We start from the raw sequence: 13,338 nt of genomic DNA on the forward strand, positions 1-13,338 counted from the left end.
AAGTAAGCTTTACTTAGTTTTTTTGAGGCAACGAGTTTCCTCAATTTTTTGGAGTTCTGGGAACTAACAAGGCTGTACAGTGTACTCAAAATGAGTAAGTTGCCCTAACTTGGTCATCTTACGTAAACTTGATCCAATTTTCTTGAGTTCTGGGAACAAATGAGCTTGTACAGAGTACTCAAAATAAATAAGTTGACCTAATTTAGTCATTTTTAGCTAAGCTTTACTCAATTTTTTGAGGCAACGAGTTTCCTCAATTTTTTTGAGTTCTGGGAACTAATTAGATTTTACAGTGTACCTACTTCTTTGTTCACTGTAAACAATTGTACTTTCTGTAAAGTGCTTTCAATAAAACAGAAAAGAAAAGTATGTTTCGTTTTGTTTTTTTTCTTCAAGATCTGTTCACATGTACTTAGCAAGAGTGAGTACACAGCGTTAAAAAATGGTACTTAGTGTAGTGAGGAAGGCGAAAAGCAAAGAGAGCGTATGAAGGTAATATTGAAGTAGGCGCAGTTTTGAAGTGGTGAAAGGCAAAGGCATGAGTGCAAGCGTAATAAAAGGTAATAGGAGAGATGTAGAGCAGGCGGAGGACTTGGCTGGAGCAGGAAAAAGCGAGTGCACGTCTCCCCGCCCCCCAAGCGAGGGCCGTGGCACTGAGTTCCTACGAGCTGTGTTGTCGGTTGCAACCTTAGATCACACCATAGGGAAGGCAAGAAGCTGGAAAATCGCCTCTCTTTTCATCCTTTCCCCTCCTGGAAGGCAGCGAAAGCGAAAAAGAGCACCCATCGGAGGTAAACCCCCCCCCAAACGTACCAAATTGCTCTCATTGTACGCTTCCAAATTTTTGCAGGAGCCGCAATCGCGGGTCATCGCGCTTTTCCATTGACTTTACATGTAAACCTGACGCTCTGTTCGCGTCTATCGCGTTCAAGCTTTTTATAGAATAAATTGCATGACTGCAGTGAGAAATCAGTAACATCACGACAATGTCAGTAGGGAGTGGGGAGAGGGTTTTAGGAAAGATTCGAGTGCCCGGTCTTACAACTGCAGCACAGATCATAATAAAATTGCTATTTGCTTGGGTATTACTTTCATGAATGACATCCATATTAATAGGAATCAAATTCTGCATCTTCAAGTTAGGATTTTAAGGGGGATAAGGGGCGGGGACACCAACTGATGTGCAACCTCTACTAAAGCTTTAGCATAGGAGTAATACTAATGATTCTTGACGCCAGCGAGGCTGACAAAGTGGTGTAACAATTTGGGTTTTTTTTAAAGATAGAATTTCCTATTACTGACAGCATTTAGAAACTAGGGTTTGACTCCTGTGTGAGACCGTAATTTTCTTTACTCTTCTTTATTTATGTAACTTTTGTTTTCACTGGCAATTTAGTATTAGGTTAGGACAAAAAACAAATTAGGAAGGTTAAAGACAGAACATTACTAGATTGTGGTTTTAATTAAAATGTAGCCTTTGACAATGCTGAACACATGAGAAGCTACTTTAAGGCATATCACCCAATTTGTAATATTGCTAAACATTTCTTAAGGCAGACGAGTCATGCTGGCTGGGTCAGTGTCATTTTTGTTGTAATTGATGTCTGGTTTGTTCTGTTCCCTAGTGATGGGTAGGGATGGGTACCAGTATCCGGTGTTCTGACATAATCCTTGAAATAGTAATAACACAGTATCCTCAGCAAAGATGAATTAAACAAGTTTTATTTTAATGGAAGTTTACTTCAAGTCTTCAGATTTTTACTGTCTTTTATTTGATTACTTTAAAGTATATGATTACATTAGAGTAATTAAATAAAGACAGTTTTGATGGAGCTCCTGAGCCAGCCCAAGCTCTCTATGAAGACGAGGAAAAACTCCCCTGGGGGGGCCAGACTGACGGGAAGAAACCTCGGGAAAGCCCATTCAAAGAGAGATCCCCTTTCCTGGGATGGCTGGGGGGGGTTACAGGAATTCCAAAACACTGAAATTTAAAGTGGGCCAATTAAAAAAAAATTATTTCCTGAAAAAAAGAAAGGTAATTCATACATCACACATAAATGATAACGTCTGAATTGTGTGTGTTTGTGTGTGTGTGTGATAGGCTTATCTCAGCCAAGTGTGATGCTGTAGCTCCTCCAGCGTCGGCCGCGTCTCCGGGACTTTGGTTAAACACGCGTCCAAGAAATCCTGGCAGTCTGGAAAGAAAGGAAAGAGAAAAAACATGAAGATGATAGTTCCAGTGGTCCAAGCCATCAGTCAGTCTTGAAGTGTGACGTTTTCTTACTTTTGGACAGATGTCTTTTGAATTTCAGGCGCTTTTTGAGGAAGCTCGTGGTGTTAAAGTCCCCGGCATGAAGCGCTTCGTACAGAACCACTCCCATTTGCCATACCGTGGTGGGTCCACACCTGTAGCAACTGCGCCCGTACCACTCGGGAGGGGAGTAAATTTCTGTACCTAATAAACAGACACAATTGCAATTTCTTCTAAAACAAAAGGCGAAAATTGTGACATCTGTGAAGAGCAAGAGCAGAATATGTTACCATAGAAGACACGGTACTGCGACTGCTCCTTAACAAAGCAGCTCAGTCCAAAGTCGATGATACGAACACGCGGTACATCTGAGCCGGTCTCAATTAGAATGTTCTCACTCTTGATGTCCCGGTGAAAGATGTGTTTATCCTCCAGGTGCTTCGCAGCATCAACCAGCTGCTTCAGAATGACCTGGAAATAGAGCAGGGCGATATGACCAAAAATATTTATCACGATATACATTTGAAAAGTTGCGATAACGATATAACTGACGATATAACTGACGATATAACTGACGATATAATTGACACTGGACAAAATACTTTACAACTCCACAACTTTATTAGTGCAAAAAACCCCATAAATGTATTTTCACTTACACAAGCAGCTGTTTTTTTATGTGCATTAAAGTTATATAAAAATGTAACAGTGCAAATGCAAATTCCTCGCTGACAGTTTAACCAAAAGGCATTTCCAGTGGAAATTGGCCGACATATCCTCAGCATAACCATGTAAAATATCCACAAAGCTTAAAAAGAGGTTATACACACACAATACGGTAATATCACGTTGAGGTGCAGTACGTATCACTCCGCGAGGCGCCTGCCTACGATAGCCGTAATGCTCCGACAATCCATCGAGCGGTGCGGCTTTGTAGCTTAGCAAAGTCGCCGTGTACATAAAATCGTTTTGAGGTCAGTAAACACAACCAGAATTCATACATAAGGCACACGGGATTATAAGGGGCACTGTCGAGTTTCAGAAAAATCAAAGGATTGATTTTAAGTGTGCCGTATTTTCCAAACAACACGGTAATAACGACGGCCCGCTAGCATGCGCTACCAAAAATCGTGCTTTGTTGTGTATCTGACGGACGAAAGCTAAACCAGTTCCACACCACTAAAGTTGCAGCATTTTTACAAACCAGTTCTGGTTCATCCGTTTCATTCAACGATCCACTTTTGCTCTTCTCTTTCTGCGTCACCGCCATCTGCGTATGTAAACATAGGCACTGCGCATGCGCGTTTTACCTATTCTAGCGCGATATTTCATTTTCCTATCGTTGCCCAAAATTACACCGGTATTACCGTGAATGGTATGATATAGCCCAGCCCTACCTGGAAACGATGAAAAAGACAATAATCAATCAATGGGTTAATGTTTCTCTAATACTCTGTGCTTTGATTGAATGATGTACAGTCTAAGACTCTTCTAAGGCAAGTCAACTTGCCTTGGCCTTGTCCTCTGGCAAAAATCCTCCATTTTCTTCTATGTATTTATCCAGGTCCACAGCGGGGACAGGTCTCTCCATCACCAGGATCAGCTCTCTGCCAAAGTCAAACCACTCCAACAGAGACACTGGGGCTGATGTTTCCACTGATCCATCTGCTTCAGCTGCAAGCTTCAGCATGATGGCAACTTCCACTGACACATTCTTCCCGTTATCATCCTGAAATATTTCAACAAAGTGGATGATGAGGCACAGACGTTCCACAGGTGAACGCTGCATGCAATCCACTAATGTAAAAACAATTCAAGTCTTGCACATTTACCTTCACTTTGCAGTACACTTTCCCCTTTGGGATGTGTTTGATGGCCACCTAAAAGACACAGGGCATTGATGAGCATTTCCTCAGTATGACATCATTAAAGGTGTAAAACAGCATACATCTCAGCTTACGATATTATCCCTTATCTGCATTACTGCCTGTCTTACTACCACCATCTGAACACTTACTGGTAAATGATCCTTTATGCGGTAGCCAGCAAACACTGCTCCGCATCCTCCTTCTCCAAGCCGGTGCTCCTCCACGTATCTCGCTTGGAAGTCACCTAAACAGACAAACACAAATTGGGTTTTACTACAGCTGTCACACAAATTACTCTCTGCTGTACCCTAAATGTTCATTTTGCTCTTCACCTGAATATAAGTACCTGGGTATGTGTCAGCCAGTCTTACAGGACTAACACAACCATTCACACTCGCATTTCTGCATTCACACCTATGGGCAATTTAGTGTTTCCAATTAACCTGTCACCACTAACTGCATGTCTTAAAATGCAGTTAGTGGTGATGTCATTAAAATGAATGCAACTTGTCTGCGTTGTTAACTATCCCCAAACACGGCACCTGCTTCCTGAAATGCTCAGAGTAGCTCATCTGCAACCAGTAACCAGCCGTGCTCAAAGTCTTTTAAACGACTTTCCTCCCCATTCTGATGCTCTGTTTGAAATGTTGAGTTGCATTCATAATCAAGCTGTTAGCTGTGTGTCCAGCTTAACCTAGCTACACATGTCTGTAGACATTGACCAGGGGTCAGCCTCATTATATCAGAGCTCTGCTGACAAAGCTGAAAGAGACGCAGCCTGTGACTTGAAATATGTGTCCAGCATAAACATGCAGGAGCGCTTTGGACAAACTTGATGAGCACTGTAAATAAGAAGTCCCACGTGAACTCGGGTTTCAGTCCAGTTTATTCCTGATTTGTGCTCACACAGCCATTTTAGAGTGTTGCATCATTAATGTGATGAGGCTTCACTTTGATAGCGTTAGGTGGACATCTGGTGAAACATACAGAGTTGTCATACTGAATCACTACTTACTGTTTTCCATTGACTTTAACGTACACAGCAAAGAGAAAAAAGCTTCATCGTGGACTCTCTTTGCAGTTTCACTTTGCAGAATCGCTGAATTTTCTATACATCATCTATATTAACTCAACTAGTGATCGGGGCATTTGTAGGCCTTTATTTCTTATTTCATCTGTTTGATCAGTACAAGTGTTCATTTTTAGTGTGAAACAGCTACTACATGTACTCTGAAATGTGCCACGTTAAAGTTAGTGCAGTATAGTGTTCACACATAGTCAACATGTTTCAGAAAAAAGCAATCTGCTGCTTTAGTTCACCAACTGGGCTTTTATTGTGAAACTCAAAGGATAACAAAGCCAGGTGTCATCCTCTTTCAATAATTTCAGATCAGGATCTTATGTTTAGGTCTAATGCATATTATCTGACAGACAAGTCTTTGTTTTATTTTGATTTTTACAAACAAGAGTGAATTTAAAAAATGAGCCAAAATGAACAAAGGAACATAAATTATGTTAGGAAAAGTCAACATACGTTGGTCTATTTTTTCTCCCTCGTGCTTCAGGGTTAACGTTCTCCTAACATCCCCACCATTCTCCCAAACTAATGAGAGGCTTTCTTGAGTGTAATTTATGATTTTATTGAATGTACTTGTTTTTGTAATGTGCGTTTGTGCAGATATTACAAGCGGCTGCAAACCCTTGTCAAAGACCCTCGACACGACTGCGTGCTGTTTGCCAATGAATTTCAGAAGTACTCTTACTGTCCACGAGAGAAGGCCGAGAGCCAGGAAAAATGGCAGACCAGGTCAGTGCTCATTATTTACCACACTCACTGAAGTGTACAGTCAAGTTGCTGCAGCACATGTAGCATAGAAATAGAGTCTATAGAGTCTTTTCCTTTCTCATTTTTTCCTCTTTGTCATGTTTTTTCTTCTACTTATACTTCTTTGACTTCATTTTGTTTTTCTGGGTCAAAGTGTGACGTTACATGTTTCACTAGGTGAAATTTGTAAATCTCATTAATTATAATGGAGATTATGCTAATAAAACATATTCAGTTCTTCAGTAAAGATGAAATACTTGCACCATGGGAAGTCCCCAATCTTGCCTATTGCAGCGTAACTAAGGGAGGATTCAGGGTCACTCAATCCAGCCCTAACTATAAATCAAAAAGGAAAGTTTTAATCCTAATCTTAATAGTGAGAGGGCGTCAGTCTCCCGTGTGCAAATAGGAAGCTGGTTCTACAAAAAAGGGCATGAAGGCTGATGCTCTGCCTCCCATTCTACTTTTGTAAACCCCACAAATAAGCCCGCAGCCTGAGAGTAAAGTGGGTGTGTAAAAGGGGTTTGATTATTCAAGACTTTTCTGTGTAAGAAGATTTTAAATTAAATTCTGGATTTAACAGGGAAGCCAGTATGGGAGAAATATGTTCTTTTGTTCTTGGACTGGATTAACTGAAGGTTTTTCAAATGATGCTTTTAGGACATCCTGATAATCATCCAATCACACAAAATGTCTTTGACTGCACCTGCTGACTACTTCTGCTCAGCAACTCTTGAAAGGAAATTGTGTTTCTAAAAATGTTAAGTCTCTGGGTTTAAAAAATATTTTGTGAAAGTGACATAAATGTATAGTTCACACGTGTGCAAAATTCATCTGGGAGATTTAAAAATGTAAACATTACATTTGAACTTTCTTTCAAATTGTGCAACAGGCCAGCGGTGCAGATGCATATGGCACTTAGAGCACACGTACTGGCTAAGATGTCAATCGAGCATTCATAGTGTTTTGTCCCAATAGGGGTTCAATGGGTAAAGGGGTCATTTTAACATTTTCAAAAATGTTTTTCCTCCACTTCAGGTAGAAAACAAGTGCAGGAACAAAGAAGTCAGGAGGACTTGTGAATGGCAGCTTAAAAGTGATTAATATTTATACCAGTTTAATAGAGAAAAGCACCAAAAGGATTTAATGAGTGTTTTTAATAATAGAGACTTGGTTGTAATGTTAATCACGATCTGACAAACTTTTATGTTGTGCCAACAAATGAAGCTAGAAGTGCAGTGTGTTCTCATGAAATGTGTTTATTATATAGATAAGGCACTCAATTATTTATTTTTTATATTCTTTCTGTGGAAGCACCATTTGAATTACAAGTAGTGTGAAATCATAACTTCCACCTACAAAACAGCAAAAACTTAGTGGGATATGTTAAAGATTATTGCTTTAGCGGGCAATTTGCTTTCATGCATCTTATGCTAAACTTGTGAGTTCATTTAATGTGTGTGTGTGTGTGTGTGTGTGTGTGTGTGTGTGTGTGTGTGTGTGTGTGTGTGTGTGTGTGTGTGTAGGTGTGTGTACTCAGCTGCAGTGTGGTACTACAACCACCTGGCAGGAATGATGAATATAGTGATGATCACTGAGGATCCTGAGGCCGTAGCTCAGTTCAGCAGCCTGACGTCTGGAGTGTACGTCATCTCCGTCCAGGTATATGAAATACCTTTATAATACCATCTACTCTATATCGGCTTCTTATATGTAGCCACCTTACAGGGATTTATCATCATGCATTTAGAGAAACACGTGGTTTGAACACCTAAAACTGAAAGTCAGCTCTTTGTGTTAAAGTCGTTGTGTTGGAGCCTATATGATGGAACAGTTGGTTGGTCTGTATTATTTCACTAATCTTCAGTGGGACTATTGTAGCATGTAGCAGGCATGGGTTTTTGAAACACTTACATTTTTGGCAGCAGTATTAGAACAGTCTCACTTAGAAGTGAAATTGGTGGTTGTTGTCAAACTTTCGGTCATTACACATGATTTCTTGGTTAAGTGACAAAATGTAAATATATGTGGCATTTAGTCTGTTTACATACGGAGAGCTGCACTTTGTTTTTCAATTCATGTCAGCCTAGCAAGCATGCTGTGGTTGTATAAAACACAGTGACAATGAGTCAGAAAACTATTAAACTAGTATGTAAATGAGAATTTCGCTAAAGGTGAAGGTCACAGCCTTGTTTGTAATTGCACTGATTGATCCGAGCTCTGTCAGAAAAAAACAGTTACACTTTTTACCTATTTGTCGATACACTGGTATCGCCATTTAAAATGGTCAATAAATGACAGTTAAAGTAAAGAAGAGAGGTTAGAAACAGCCTTTAGCCATGTTATGGGTATTGATATTATATGTTTGGCTTCACAGGTACTCTGCATCTTCTCTCTTGGCAACGTGTTTGGAACGCCGCAAACACGAGTCGGTCAGAGAGTAAACTCATTGCTCAATAAGGACTGATATCAAGTCTGATGTTTATTTAAAGGAAAAAGAGCAGTACATGCTAGTAGCCGTGAAATTAATATTACATCGCTTTCTATTGTGATACATTTTTGATACATTGCTGCCAGATTTGTATATTTTTATCCAAACATACGTACCCGGGTATTTTTGAAAACGCAGATTTTTCTATGTGTTTGCGCCTTTCGTCCACACGTAAACGGCGTTTTCGGTCACTGAAAACAGAGATTTTCAACCAGAATTGGTAGAATTCATTTAAATTGGTTGGTTTCCTAAAACGGTCGTGGCGTTTAAGCACGGTCCAACAATTAACAACAGGGTTGAGGTTGTTGCTTTGGGAAGCCCATTCCAAAAACTCGCTTTATTTATTCTGAAACCAGTTCTTATATCTATTTAACTATTATTGTAATACTAATACTGAGGACGTCTAACTGTATCAAAAGGTTTAAGCATCTGGCTGTTGATTTGAGGTGAATTTGAAAGATTTTACTCTATTTCTCTTTCTCGAACCTGATAAGGTTAAGTGGAAGAGGATCCAAAACTTAGGCCCTTGAAGGGATGTTACTGGAACTAAGAAGGCCAACTGAAGTAATTTATTTCTTGACCTGTGTGTTTTTCCTTTGCCAGGATTATTTGCAAAGCTTCTGGTCAGATCTGCAGGCAGCCCATGAACTGTTTAGCTCCATTTCTCAGGCACAACAAGAGACAGAGGGCGACGATGGGGAGAAAGAGTTTCCCGAACATCTTCCCGCTGAAGTCCTGGAGGCTGGTATAAAGTCTGAACGTTACATTCAGGTAAAAATGTACCAACCTGTTGTTGGGTCTAACGCTCAAACCCCGCTGACTCAGCGCTTTCTTTTACTTGCTGCAAGGGGAGAAGCTCTTCATCTGATCTTAGCCCAACTCCAGCCTTCCCTCAAAGCCCTTTTATTAACTTCAGTGGTCACACAAACATCAACATTAATGATGCGACAGATAAGACACGCACATGTGAACGTGTGTCTCTGCAAGAGTGAACATGTGATGTGTGTGTATGTGAATGTGTCTCTGTGAGCATGTGATGTGATCAGTGATGTGTGTGTGTAGAAAACAGAGGTGAGCATTCATGCTAAAGATCTGATCATCTTGTGCAATGACAAACATATTGATCCACAATTCTCTAACTCCTGTTTTAAGTATACCGGATCTCTCTTTAAAACACGAGTTTAAAACAACTGCAGGAACAAAGTTTAAATATTTTAGTAGCTTTAAGCCTGTTCATTTTTCAGAGAAACTGCAGGTACCTTTAATACATATACTAATCTATACTAACGAAATACACTGATGAGTGTAGGGAGTGTGCTGAGGAGGTAGGAGTATTTGAGGGGCTGACGAATAAAGAAAATGAGATGAAGAGCAGGACTGTTATTGAATGAAGAAGATATGAACTGTCTCTAAGTTTTCTTGCAGTTTAATTTTAAAGGAGAGAGACAGAAAAAACACATCATTATTATTATTATTATTATTTTAAAAAGTCATAAAGGGATTGGCAAGTTACTTTCAGTGAGTCCCCAAGCAAAACATGGCTTAGTATTTGGGGTAGAGACCTTTGTTGCCAGTGGTAAGACTTTTCTTGGTATCAAGTGGAGTAGTCAGAGGGTGACGATGGGGAGAAAGAGTTTCCTGAGGCAGATGGACATCTGCGTCTAAAGGTCAAAGGTCACTCTTTCGAGGATGCCAATGTTCACATTTTGGACAGAGAGGACAGATGGTTTGAAAGAGGAGTGAAAGAAGCCATCTATGTCCACTGTGAGCGACCATCTTTGAACAGAGGCGGGGCTTACGACACCAACTCTCTGCCATCTATAATCCAGTTTTGAGATCCTTCCCAGACGCCTTAACGCCCACTCACATCCTGGGCCATCTGACCTCAGGAATTCGCATGATAAGGTGGGGCCAGGTTTCACAATGAACACACCCGAAACTCTGGCTGATTGGGACCCACACCCAGTTTCACACCTTGGCTCAGGCGATTAGAGGATCATCAGGGGGTCCTTTTGTCCCTCTGTGGGGGGAAACTCCCACTAGGTTTATATCTGGGACTCTCCACCATTTGACCTTAGAACTGAAGAAGCTTCTCGGATGAGAGGTGAAACGTCTTCAAGCAACTTAAAGAAGTCCAGACGCTTTTCTTTGCAAGCTCCTTTGACTACGATGACCTGGATGACTGAGAACCTTCACAGACAGTTTTTGGTTGATATTCTATCGCTCTCCATTAAATGAAACTAACATTAAAGAAATAACATGAATAATTGTTCTTTCTTTGTAACTGAGGAAACCTACAAATTCAGCAGTGATAATTATTTCCCCAACTGTACCTGAGCAGGTATGGAGATGTCACAAAGAGAAGGCAGTGGAGTTTTTCACCAGATTGTTTAACACAACCTCAGTGGCAGAAGAGTAAATGTCTTGTTTCATTCCTTTTTACTAGGGTACACTGAATGTTAACAAGCATCGGGCACAGAACGAGGCTTTCGTCAGGCCGAAGAACTTCTCAACCAAGAGCACAGGTGAAAACGCCTTACATTTTCAAAACAGGTGGAACAGACACATTAAACTTATATTTGCTAGACGTTTCTGATCTCTTCTCCCGACTTTGACCCCCCCCTATCCATCTTAGATCTGACTTGGGATGTGCTTGTGTATGGTCGAAAAAATCGAAACAGAGCGGTGCATGGGGACGAGGTTGTGGTGGAGTTGTTGCCCAAGAACGAGTGGAGAGGGAGGGACACAGCCCTGACTGATGGGGATGAAAAAACTGGAGAGGACAATGAGAGTACACCTCTGCCAACAGGTGGGAATGTTTGTACTCCATTCATTCACATTTGATTTATTTTTGTATTTAATGATATTTTGTGTATTATATTTTCTGTCTGATTTGCCTAAAATATGTTCAGGATATCTCACAAATAAGTAATGAAAACAATGAAGCATCTTGATCGAACCACATGAATGGTTCGATCCGTGGCTCCCCGAGTCTGCAAGCCGAGTATCTTTGGGAAAGATACTAACCCCAAGTTGCTCTCCGATGCATCCATTGGAGTATAGTGAGTGTGAATGTTGCTTAGTAAGCACTTAAACGCATAGAAGGAAGTGCTTGTGTGAATGGGGTGATTGGGTGAGAGTAGAAAAGAGCTGTATAAGAATTAGTCCATTCACCATTCTTGTTTATATCACCTGCATGAAGCAACATTATAAGAACATATTTGGGTGAAATAACATTTGGAAGCTATTTTCTGGACAGGCATTCACAATTAAACTTTTTTTAAAGTTGCTACTGATTTTTATTACAGTTCTGGTGTAATTTGGCACAACTGAACCTCTTCTCCATGGTTCCATTCGTCAGGGAATAGCTTCTTGACAGCCACATTTCCAGAGATTCAAATAACGATGAAGTTTCGTCGAACAACTCAAGGGCCAAATGCATCTCTCAGGTTCTGTGTCACGTCTTTGCTGGTTTTTCCTGCTTTTTAATGACATGGCAGATATTGTTCATCTTCTGTAGAATTTTTTTTACGTCTGACACCTTTTCTTTCGTCCAATACAAAAGAAAGTTTTAAGTCTAGGAGACACAAATGGCAGGGAACGCATCCTGAGCTTCCACTAACATACAGTTCCCTTTACCAAACACAACAGAACAGAGACAGACGGGGCCCCGTAAGTTTGCCAGTGTAACCTCGCAAATGACAAAAGAGAGAAAGAAAGAAAAACACTAATTAATTAAGCACACAACTCAGGGCCCAGTATTCAAAAGGCGAGGAACACTCCTGCAACTATACACGTGGACTCGCACAAATAATCAATAATCTTTTCAGCTGTGGCAGACCTAGAACAGGGAGGGATAGTTCAGGTGCAAAAATACTGTTTTAGCTTGTCACACTTTTAATTTGGCTAATGGGAACACCCTGTGTTTTTACATAAAAAATATGCAACACATAAAATACATTTTAATCTAACTGGAGGCAATTGACCATTGTTAACCCTTCTTATTGTTATTATTTTTACACACGAGGTCCTAAGGACAAAAAACTTCCCCCCCCCCCTGCGGGCGGTCAATCCTTCAAGCTCAGGTCCTCTACCAGAGGCCTGGGAGCTTGAGGGTCCTGCGCAGCATCTCTGCTGTTCCCAGGACTGCGCTCTTCTGGACAGAGATCTCAGATGTTGTTCCCGGGATCTGCTGGAACCACTCGCCTAGCTTGGGAGTCACCGCACCGAGTGCTCAGGTTACCACGGGGACCACTGTTACCGTCACCTCCACATCTTCTCAAGCTCTTCTCTGAGCCCTTGGTACTCTAGCTTCTCATGTTCCTTCATCCTGATGTTCCTGATGATTGCTAAATCTGTCACTACAGCCGTCTTCCTCTGCTTGTTCACCACCACTATGTCCGATTAGCCATCACCATTTTGTCCGTCTGTATCTGGAAGCCCCGAAGCATCTTAGCTCGGTCATTCTCCATCACACTAAGGGGCGTCTCCCGTTTTGACCTCGGGACTTCCAGGCCATACTCGGCACAGATATTCCCTTTATACTATGCCGGCCACTTGGTTATGGCGTTCCATGTATGTCTGCTAGCATCTTGCACCCTGTTGTTATGTGCTGGATTGTCTCAGGGGCATCTTTACGCTTGTATCTGGGGTCTTGACTGACTGGTCTGGTAGACCCCAGCCTCTATGGATCTTGTACTTATGGCTTCATGTGCTGCCATTATTAGTGCCTCTGTGCTCTATTTCAGTCCAGTCCAGCCACTGGTAGGATTTCTGGATGTGAGCTAGTTCTTTTATCTGTTGGTGGTACTGTGCAGGATCCTGTCCTTCCATGATGGTTCCTCTTCTTGCTCCTCTTTCTTGGGTTTCTGGTGCCTGAGGTATTCACTAAGCACACCTGAAG

At 41.2% G+C, this 13,338-nt stretch overlaps 1 protein-coding gene across 1 annotated transcript; it reads right to left on the reverse strand.

Annotated features, from left to right (window-relative positions):
• Nucleotides 1–2,103: 2,103 nt before the first annotated feature.
• On the reverse strand, nt 2,104–4,040 carry LOC146611711 (serine/threonine-protein kinase pim-3-like). The gene is made up of 4 exons (XM_085343358.1): nt 3,762–4,040; nt 2,542–2,722; nt 2,285–2,455; nt 2,104–2,195 (listed from the first exon to the last, which is right to left on the reverse strand). Exons 1-4 carry the CDS (start codon nt 4,038–4,040, stop codon nt 2,104–2,106), a joined length of 723 nt encoding a protein of 240 aa, XP_085199484.1.
• Nucleotides 4,041–13,338: the final 9,298 nt, after the last annotated feature.

The sequence above is a fragment of the Diplotaxodon limnothrissa genome, linkage group LG19 (assembly GCF_057381915.1).
Source record: "Diplotaxodon limnothrissa isolate DT_005_m linkage group LG19, D_limnothrissa_male_GT1.1, whole genome shotgun sequence".
NCBI lineage: Eukaryota > Metazoa > Chordata > Actinopteri > Cichliformes > Cichlidae > Diplotaxodon > Diplotaxodon limnothrissa.